Raw genomic sequence first — 10,652 nt, 5'->3', positions numbered from 1 at the left:
TGATATTTGCAATTAAATTTTAGTTACTAATAAATTGTATTTTAATTATTTATTTTATTAAAAGTAATTTACTAGATATAAATGAAGTCCACAAGCACCACAACGATATATACACTTGATATTTGCAATTAAATTTTGATACAAGAATGCAAGTATATTTTTAATTTTTCATATAAAAGTGTTATTGGATTAAATTAAATTAATGGGGTTATTGTCGAAAAATACCCATAATTTGTCATTTTTCTAATTTATAACATGACCTTATAATTTGACCAAAAAAATACACAAATTTTTAATTTAATCATAATTATAGCATACCTTATAATCTCCTCAGAAAAATACACCAAGTTTCAATTTAATCTCAATTATAACATTACCTTATTTAGGTCATTGTTCATCATAGATGTATTGATATTTATTGTAATTTCATATAAAATTGGTGTGTATAAAATTATTGTTAATTGATTTATTTATTTTATAAAGATTAAGTTAAATGATTAATTATTTTATATTAATTTTTTCATAATACATAACCTTATAAATGTGAAATGACAATGAAGAATTACACGCGGACTTTTTCTGATTCTATACCTATTATAAAAAGGTCTTGCTTATGAAAACATACTTTTTTTTTCTTATGATTCATACTTTCTACTCCCTCCGTCCACGAAATGAGTGCTCATTTGTGGACGGCACGGGTTTTAAGAAATGTATGGAGTGTAGTGTGAATAGTTTAAGGGTCCCACTTTTTTAGAGTATTAATTAAAGGGTTGTGTGAGGTACACTTACCAAAAAGGGAAATGGATACTCATTACGTGGACGGACGAAAAAGGAAATATGAGTACTCATTTCGTGGACGGAGGGAGTATTATTTACCACTTTTATTCACTTAAAATAATCCTATTTGCTATTATGAATGTTACTTTACATAAATATTTATAAGAAACATTCAGTTGGTGAAAAAAATCACGCACCAATTTATAAAAACATGATTCCCACATTCAATTATTTTTCCAGTATCGAATATATTGTATTTTAGCTTTCAGTAAGTTAATTTAAATTTCACAATTTCCAGCCACCACCACAATGCGCGCCCTCATCTCTCATGGTCCGTCCTTGGGTTTTGCAGTTGTAGATGAGAGAGAGAGACCTGGGCAGTGGAGTGATGGCAGAGATAGAGAATTAAAGAGTTGATTAAAACCTTAAACTAAGTCATAATTATAGCCCAAAAAGAAAATCGACCATGTTACATGGGACAATTCAAAAAGGAATACATACCATTAATTTTTTTTATTATTAAAAGTGTTATTTGTAAAGTGGAAAACTAGAGTCATTAAATTTGAGTGGATAAAGAGATTATTAAACTTGATAAGTTAAATGGTTGAGCTTTTTTTGTGTATATATAAATATTAAATATGATGGATTTAAAATATAAAAAATAACTTTTTAAAGGGATAAGTAGCAAATAGTCATCTATCATATAACCCCCTATCATATAATCTCCTAACATATTTATATTCTCATCTTTTGATTTTGGGTAGTTAGACCTTCAACGTCTCATAAGAAGTGCAAAATCACCCCTATTTCTAATGTGCACTTAACTTCGTCCACTATTTTTTACTCTCTCCGTCCCAATAATAACATCCCAAAAAATGGGGCACGCAGATTAAGAAAATGTATATAAGGTAAATAAAGAGAGAGATAGAGATTTCTCAAAAAAAGAAAGAGAGAGAGATAGGTAGAAATAAAGTAAATGAGGATTGAGATAAATAAAGTAGATAAAGTAAATTATTTTCTTTTTGGGGTTGGGACATTATAAATGGGACGCCCAAAAAGAAAATTTTGGACGTTATTATTGGGACGAAGGGAGTATTTTTTTTTTTTCTATTTCTCAAGTAAGTCACACTCTACGGGTGCGTTCACTTTGATGGATGGGAAAAGGAGAGATAATACAAATTTATGCCTTTAAATATCTTCTTTTTTATCCCACATTTTACACAAGATCCCTTCATTTTTGAAGGGATAATATTATCCCTCCTTGAAGTGAAAATAAGAAAGAAAAAAATGGCGAGCTTCTCTTTTGGGAAGACATTTAAAGCTATAAATTTTGGTTATCCCTCCATTTAGAGGGTTAAAAAGCAAACACACCCTACGGATATAAACTAGATAAGAATAGCAAAATATGCATAAGATCCCTAGTTCTTAAAGTTTCAATTATATTGATGGACTATATTTTTACTGGGAACCATTATATAAGAAAAAATATTTTATAACCCAAGATTGAATCTACGAAATAACACACTTGAATTTTTGAAATATCAACTGCTCAAATTATTAGCATCCAAGTTAATCAAATGCACGTACAAATAAATTATAACAAAAAATGATTTTTTCCTTCTTCAATATAGAAAAATTCAGTGAAACGTTAACCCGATTGAAAAAAATAGAACTAAATGAAGCAATAAAAAACGAAGGCACAAACTTCCTTGTTTCTACAAAGTTTGAGGCAATATTTTCGATATTATAGCAAACAAAATGAAAGTTCATTAAAAATATCAAATAAAGGAAGTTCGTTTTTCTAATACATTGATAAATAGAGTGAGACCCGCTTGAAAATTTTAAAAGAAAAAATGGAAAATATTAAATGAAGGTAAGTGTAAATTAAGAATATGATGAATTTTGTACTCCTTATAAGACATTGAGGGGCTAATAGTCCAAAATCAAAAGATGAGAAGGAAAATATGTTAGGGATTTATATGATGGAAGGCTATTTGCTAATTCTCCATTTTTAGGATTAAGTATCAAATTCATCCCTAGCATCGACACCCTTTTCACGCTTGGCTCCATAAATTAGACTTTGGTTCAAATAAACCCCTAAAGTCTTAAATTTGCTTCAATTACACCATTTTCCCTAACGGTTGTTTAAATCCGTTAAGTATTTTAATATTTTTTTTTATTTTATTTCATTGGTGGTGGGACTCACGTCTTTCTTTTTCGCCAAGCTCGCCGGAAACACGCTCGACGGCGGATCTGCAATGGCCATGGCACCATAAGCTTAGATAGCGTTGGGATCACTGTTTTATCAGTGCTCTGGTAAAAAAAGGGAAGCATTGCTCGCAAACAGATTGGCTATGTCGCTGTTGGAGAGGCCCAACTCTTGGAAAATCTTGATCTTAGGCTTGATTGATTTCTCGAGATCAGTCGAGATGAATGAAGGGGTGTATTTCACGATTTTTTCCAAATGGGAACTCACAAAATCATTTTTTTCCAGGAACAAAAAAAGGGAATCAGATTTTCCCCTGTTCCTTAAACAGGTTATGACAGAGGTGGCTTCCGTGGCTGCTTCGGGAGATAAATTATGTTGATGAAACAAGAAATCGTAAACTACGAGATTGATTTTGGGTTTCTTCAGGTGATGGAATAAAGTCAAAAATGAAACCCTAGATTTGTGCATAGATTCAAGAAATTTCTCAATAATATACTAACAAAATCTTTGCACAAAACTGCAGTCATATTCACGAGAAAGAAAGAAGTGACAACTGAATAGTTAAAGAAAATTAGTTGTTGATCTTTTGAAGAGAAGAAAAATGCTTGCCTGAGAAGATGAAGCACCAACGATGCAAAAATCAACCTCTTTACCAGGGTTTAAGATGTGGTGGCTATGTGGTTTAAAGGGATTTCACATGGTTAGATACACTCCGTTTTCAGCATTAGTAACTTCCTCTGGTACGACATATCTGTCTGAAACGCCTGACCGTCACAGATCCGCCGCAAAGCGTGTTTTCGACGAGCTTGGCGAAGAAGAAAGGTGTGGGTCCCACCATCAATGAAAATAAAAAATACTTAACGAAGTTAAACAATCGTTAGGACAGAGGGTATTGAACCAAAGTCTATATTAAGGAGTCCGACTTTAAAAGGGTGTCAATGTTAGGAGTGGATTTGATATTTAACATTTAAAAAAAATAGAAATTTACAACTTTTTTGGACGAACCAAATTAATATATGTGAGACTGTAGGATTAGGATCAATTAGCTTGATTCGATGAAAATACTAATTTAACAATAAAAATAAAAATAATAGTATAAACCTCTCTGGATGTGTGTAGCCAGCGGTAGAAACACTCCAAACACATTCAAAGCAATGGCGTCGCAATCCAACGATCCGCGGCTACCATCGGGAGCGCAACCGTACAAGGCACCAGTCGTCGTCTCGCAAGATCTTCCCGTCAAGTCGACAGTGTCGACTACTCTGGCTTTATCGTCGTTGTGTTCGGCGTCTTTGGAGCCATGTTTCGGGTACGAAACTCCTCATCTAAATCTCCGATCTATATTTTCCACAAACACGTTTCATACAATTGCAGTTGTAACGTATTAATCAATTTATCAAGTTTAATCACAGTGAATTTACTAATTTTTGCTAATTGAGTTTGAATGCTTGAACTAATTTATTCAGCACAAGCTTTGTTCGTGGCTCGCGATCATATTTTGCGCTCAGTCGCTTGCTAATATGAGGAATATCGAGAACTATCTCAAGCAGATATCTATGGCTATGATGTGAGTATTTGGTTTCTAATACTCACATATGCATATAGTTATACAACTTTTAACGTTCTAGGTTATTTCGATTCACAAATAACGACAAAATGCATTTAGATGTGTATGTATGCTATTATAATGAATTAACACGTATGATTTAGGTTTGACAGAAGTTATAGACTTTGTATGTAATATGGTGATTTTGTTTAGTAGCATTAAAAATGTAGATTAAGGAAAAGTGATTCAGTCTAATGCTTAGGTATAAGTTAAGGTCTGTATAGTTATTGTGTTTTTTACCTTTCTAGTATAACTTGGTTGATATACCACTTTTTGCTATCGAGTTGCTTCAGTTTGTTGATGCATATTCATTGCCGAAAAATCTAGACTATATATTGTGTTTTTTTTCCTTTTCTTTTTCTTGGACTAGTTCCTTCGCTGCAATAGGTTGTCAGAGTGTGTCGTTGCAAATCACCTTTCCCCCTTGTTAATAGGGTTTATGCTGGCCGTAAACCCAATGCTATCTTTATTGGGTTTCTTAGTACATTCTTTGGAAACATTGTTAAAATTACCCTCCTATATTTCAGTTGGAACCACGATAGATTAGATGGCAAAGATTTGGTAAACAGAATTTGTTTGGTGTAATTGATTTGCCAATTGATTCCACTTGAATTAGGACCTTTCCAATACATTGGGCTATAAGACATGAACTATGCTAATGTGTAAACACACACACATTGGAATTAGAAAATCTTATAGACAAATCAAGGGAAGATGTTTGGGCCTTGTTGTAAAACAAATAACATTTGGGGCTTATTGTTACATAAGTTTGGCAAGATTTTCTGTGTAGATTAGAAGTCTCAAATTGTTCATTAACAATATGGTCTCTAGATTATTTTGTAAGTTATGCATAATTTATTAGAATGATTGAGGAGTTGATTTTTTGTCATCATGTTGCTTCACTTTACCTTCTCTATTCCCCACTTCCCCCTACTATAGTTGTCTGTCTTGAATAACTCATTAGGAGGGGAAGACACAAAAGCAATGGCTGGGTACTGATGAGTGATGATTGTGGCATTTGTGGTTAGATTTAGAAAGAAGCCTTTTGCATTTGCATTAGTTATTTATGTGTGACTATATATTGTGCATTCTGAGGTGTAAAAGATATGTTCTTCTGGGTATGGAGAAGTAAATAACTAGGATGTTCATCAAGTTCTCATTGTTAAAATATGTGTTCTTCTGGGTATGGAGAAGTAAATAACTAGGATGTTCATCAAGTTCTCATTGTTTAAGTCACCGTGAAATTTTTGGCCTTGTTGCTTACAAAACTGCAGCTTGTGTGAATTCATTGATGACACTATTTTATTTTGATAGTATAAACAAGAAAAGATATATGTATATTGTTATCAATATGACGAAAATACAATATTTAGAGAAGTTGCTGATATCTAAACATGCATATATGTCACTTACCTTTTGATTTGGCATGCCCCAGTTAAAAGAATTGGACATAAGCTAATTGCTTAATGGCAACACTATAATTCAACTATATGTTCATTGGGGAAGAGTTGTATTTATATCATCAATTTGAGAAACCTCTGATCTTCCTTTTGTTTGATTTAATTAGACATGTATAGTTATATGTCTAGTTTAATGCTCTTTTTTTAGAAGATTATGAAGCATTCATACATAATATCTTTGTCATATTTATTCTTCGCCAATAATTGTTTCCCATTTTTTCTTTTGCACGTCAGATTTGGTATCATGGGGTTGGTGACAAATTACTTGGGGGTGGGGCCTCGTATGAGCCCAAAAAGTTTGTAGTATCTTGGCTGTTCCTTCCAAATGGTGGTCATTTAGCACATTCCATTTGCTTGATTACTATTGCCTCTTTTAGTTTTGTTACATGTTAAGTTGATAGTTGGATTATACTGCTTAGTATGGAAAATGGATGACTCCAAACAATATTTTCATGAATGATAACCATAAAACTCAATCTTAAATGCCATGTTTTATCCGCCTTTGCTTGACATGAATTGAAGTGGTCTCTTTCTTTCTCTGGATAATGATGAGGAAAACCTTAAGCTTTTATTCGAGAGTGCGCTCTTCGGAAAATTATCCACTTGGTAAATCACGTTACGAAACTTCTGACATGTTGGTCGGATTAACTTGTGACATTTTGGCTACAAGTATCCACACTTCATTAATAGATCATGCCTGATTAAACAGGTCGAAGTGCTTCTTTGATTGGAATGGAATGTGGATAACTTAACAAATTGTTTGTGTGATGCATTGCAATGATATTGATACACAGTAACGTGAAATGTTCATCCATAATATTTTCGTTTTTAATTTTTTTTAAGAATATACGATCTACAACCAATTTTGTTCCGCAAAATTGATACTTTTAGCCAAACAAATTATACTTGGGTTTGATCGTTTTAAATTAAACTATATTTACTACATTATACATTCAACTAAAATATATACATATAATCGGTGTTTCCATCATTGCCAACCAATAGTAGATCGAATATACTAGTCCCTCTGTCCCAATAATCTTGTCCCACTTTCCTTTTTGGTTAGTCCCAATAATCTTATCTCATTTCCTTTTTAGGAAAAATTTAAACACTAATTGATTCTTAATTAAACCCACCAAAACAATTCCCCCACTTAATTCCCAATTAAACATGTTTTTAAACAATTCATCGTTCCTCCGACGCCGCACCCATCGTTCCTCCGGCGCCGCCTCCCCCTATTCCCTCATCGTTCCTCCGATGCCGCTTCCCTTCCCCCTTCCCCCTCCGTCTCTTCGCCTCTCTGAGGTCCGTCTATCTGTGAATTGAGGCGATTTGCACAGATCTAAGCCAAGGAATCTCCGATCTGTAAATCCGTCGTGATGAAAAGCCCTTGAGAGGTCGACGGAGCCCCAATCGGCATCGTAGAGGACGGAGGTGGGGGGGATGTAGTGGTGGATGACCCACTTGACAGTGAAGGCTAGAGCTGTAAATGAATAGAGCTACTCGCGAGCTATTCGAGATTCGGCTCGAAAAAAGCTTGTTCGGAGCTCGATTAGATAATAAACGAGCCGAGCTCGAGCCTGATTTTGAGCTCGAATTTTTTTCCGAGCCGAGCTCGAGCCTGACAGTGCTCGGCTTATTGAGCTCGCGAGCATGTTCGAATTCAATTGTTCGCGAACATGTTCGCTAGCCTGTTCACGAACCTTCAGTCGAGCCTTCAATCGAGTTAGTACACGAGCCTTAAACGAGTCGAACTCGAACTCGAACTCGAATAACATATTAATTAAGAAGATTTTCTTAAATTTATAACAAATTCGAGCTTGAACATCATATATACGAACATCTAACGAGTCGAGCTCGAGCTCAAGCTCGAATTCGACATTATCGAGCATCACCCAAGCCGAACTCGAACCAGCTTGAGCTTAGTATGTGGGTGATGAGCTGAGCTCGATCATCAAGATAAAAGCTCGAATCGAGCTCGAGCCGAGCTCGAACACCCGAATATTTAAACGAGCTGAGCTCGAGCCTGCTTGTATTCGGCTCAGCTCGGCTCGTTTACAGCCCTAGTGAAGGCAGACTCATCGCTGAGATTGACAACGATGCCGATCTTGCGTTGAGCGTTGGTGGTAAGGGAGATGGTTAGGCGAGGGAAGCGCGGTGAGGAAGAGCCTTCGACGATGGCATAGGGAAGTCGGGAAGGTATTGAACGACGGTTTTTGCGGAGGCAACTACTAGAGCTCGGTTCACTGCTCTCGTTGATGTGTGCTGGCTCCGGAGTTTCCAGGTGGAGCAACGCTGGCCTTGAGGCGACAACGTCACCGGAGATTTTAGAACGGCGGTGGTGAAGTTGGGGATGAACTCGGGGGAAATCTTGGGGATGAACTAGGTGGAGAGATGAGGAGCCGAAGATGAGAGAAATTAGGGCAGTTAACATTTTGTTAAAGTCAAACACAAGAATAATTAATCTATACTTACTTTTTCTTAAATATGTGGGCCCTCTATTTTACTACACTAATTTAACTCTCCTTAATAACCGTGCCAATAGAAATGAGACACGATTATTGGGACGAAGACATTATGTACTAACCAAAGATGCACTCAACAAATAAAATCCAATTCGCACAACAATCGAGTAAACATCGTAGCTCAACATAGGAAATACAGATCAGACATGCCATTATCATATTGAGTTACTTATAAAATACTCCCTTTAAAGCGAAGTACTTTCCTCATGGGAATTTCCTTACGGCTAAGATTGGTAACAACCCAAGTTTTACTTGGCTTAGCATTCTTTCTGCTCAAGATCCGGTGAAAAGAGGTATAAGGTGGAGAATTGGCGATGGTTCGAGGGTTCATTTTTTTGACGATCCTTAGGTGCGAGCTATTGACTCTTTTCGGATTTCTGCTCCTGCTCCCCCAGAGCTTGTGGACTTCACTGTTAAGGAAGCTCTTCTTCCAGGTACCTGCTCTTGGAATGTCCAGTTGCTTCAGTTTCTTGTTGGTGAATATGACCTCAAAGCTATTGTTAACATTCCAGTGCTTCCTGAAGCGGGCCCGGACAAACTTGTTTGGCACTTTTCTAATCATGGGCATTACACTGTCAAATCAGCCTACCATCTTGCTAGCTCTGTCACTCTTGACGATTCCTATAAGGTTGAAGGTCAGTGGGGAAAATTATGGAAGAGTGATGTTCCGCCGAAGGTCAGGAACTTTCTTTGGAGAGCGACGAGAAATAATCTTCCTACGAAAGAACGTCTGCTTGCACGTGGTGTTAGTGTTGGGGGTGAATGCCCGATTTGTAAGCAATGGTATTAGAATCTTTGGCATGTGTTTCTGTTTTGCCCGTTCGCCGAAGATTGTTGGAGAGCTAGTCATTTGCAGGCGTTTATTTCCAATATTATCAGCGGGAGCGACTCGTTTGTTATGGCCCTCTTCCTTATTATTGGCAGCTCGAATGAAGATGTTAAAACTAAAGTTTGCATGCTCTTTTGGCAAATTTGGAAAGAAAGAAATGCTGTGGTTTGGAATGAGAGCAACCTGGTACCGTCGTCCTCCATGGTGGCTGCGGTTGTTACGTGTGCAGATTGGAAATTGGCGAGATCTGTGGCTGCTCATCTCAGTGCTCGACAGCAGCCAACAGCTCCATGCCTGGGTTGGCATGCTATTCCGGCTGATTCCGTGAGATGTAATGTTGACGCGGCGTTCTTTGAGCAGGACCAAACGATGGAAATTGGTATTGTTGTCCGTGATAATACTGGGAGCTTTGTGGCTGGTAAAACTATGAAGATGCCGGGAGGTAGAAGTGTCGAGGAAGGTGAATTGATTGGCATTAAAGAAGCTCTTTCTTGGCTCAAGGATCTTGGGCACATGAAAGGAATTGTGGAGTCCGATAGCAAGCGGGCGTGCGAAGTTATTAGTTCAGGTGAGAAGAACATTTTAGAGATTGGTGCGATTGCCTCTTTCTGCCGTAGGGAAATAAGGCTGTTTTCGGACATTAGTATCATTCATATCAAGCGATAACAAAATGTCATTGCTCATAGATTAGCAAAGGCTGCGAGAGATATCTTATCATTTTAATAGTGTATTTTGATTTTATTGAAATATTAAGTAAATTTTTATATGAAAGTATTCTTATGTTTTAAGGCGTTGGAAGTGTTACATTTAATTGTTGGTTCTCTAATCTAATTAACATTATATTATAATTGATTAAAAATATGTTGGAAGTGAAAATGCAATTATGTATTCTTAATTAAATGAAGAAAATTTAATATTTCGAGGGAGGAAAATATAAATTATAAATATTTGTAGGTAAAAAATATAAATTATAGACATTTACAGGGTAAAATGTAATTATAAATATTTATTGGAGGTATTATGCAAATTTTTAGCTGTAGTTTGTTGATGTAGTCTTAAATGACATTTTGTGACACTTTCTAGTAACATTACATATGATTTTTCATGACATTTTTAAGTGAAGTAATAGGGGCTCTATTGTTACATACAACCTATTATTACACTTTCTACTATGACACTTGCCTCAAATGCCATTATAGATAAAGTGCCATCATAACATATTTCTGGTGACATTTTCAAGTGTCAT

At 35.9% G+C, this 10,652-nt stretch overlaps 1 protein-coding gene and 1 pseudogene across 1 annotated transcript; both read left to right on the top strand.

Annotated features, from left to right (window-relative positions):
• The first annotated feature begins 4,140 nt into the window (after positions 1-4,140).
• On the top strand, positions 4,141-6,489 carry LOC131020353 (protein Asterix-like; annotated as a pseudogene).
• A 2,294-nt stretch (positions 6,490-8,783) lies between these two features.
• Positions 8,784-10,072, top strand: LOC131023575 (uncharacterized). Its single transcript, XM_057953118.1, has 3 exons — positions 8,784-8,810; positions 8,927-9,253; positions 9,368-10,072. The coding sequence occupies exons 1-3, from the start codon at positions 8,784-8,786 to the stop codon at positions 10,070-10,072; spliced, it is 1,059 nt and encodes a 352-aa protein (XP_057809101.1).
• Positions 10,073-10,652: the final 580 nt, after the last annotated feature.

This window comes from Salvia miltiorrhiza, chromosome 4 (genome assembly GCF_028751815.1).
Source record: "Salvia miltiorrhiza cultivar Shanhuang (shh) chromosome 4, IMPLAD_Smil_shh, whole genome shotgun sequence".
In the NCBI taxonomy this organism is placed as follows: domain Eukaryota; kingdom Viridiplantae; phylum Streptophyta; class Magnoliopsida; order Lamiales; family Lamiaceae; genus Salvia; species Salvia miltiorrhiza.
The sequence above is the reverse complement of the archived record's forward strand: the minus strand, read 5'-3'. Positions and strand labels throughout refer to the sequence as shown.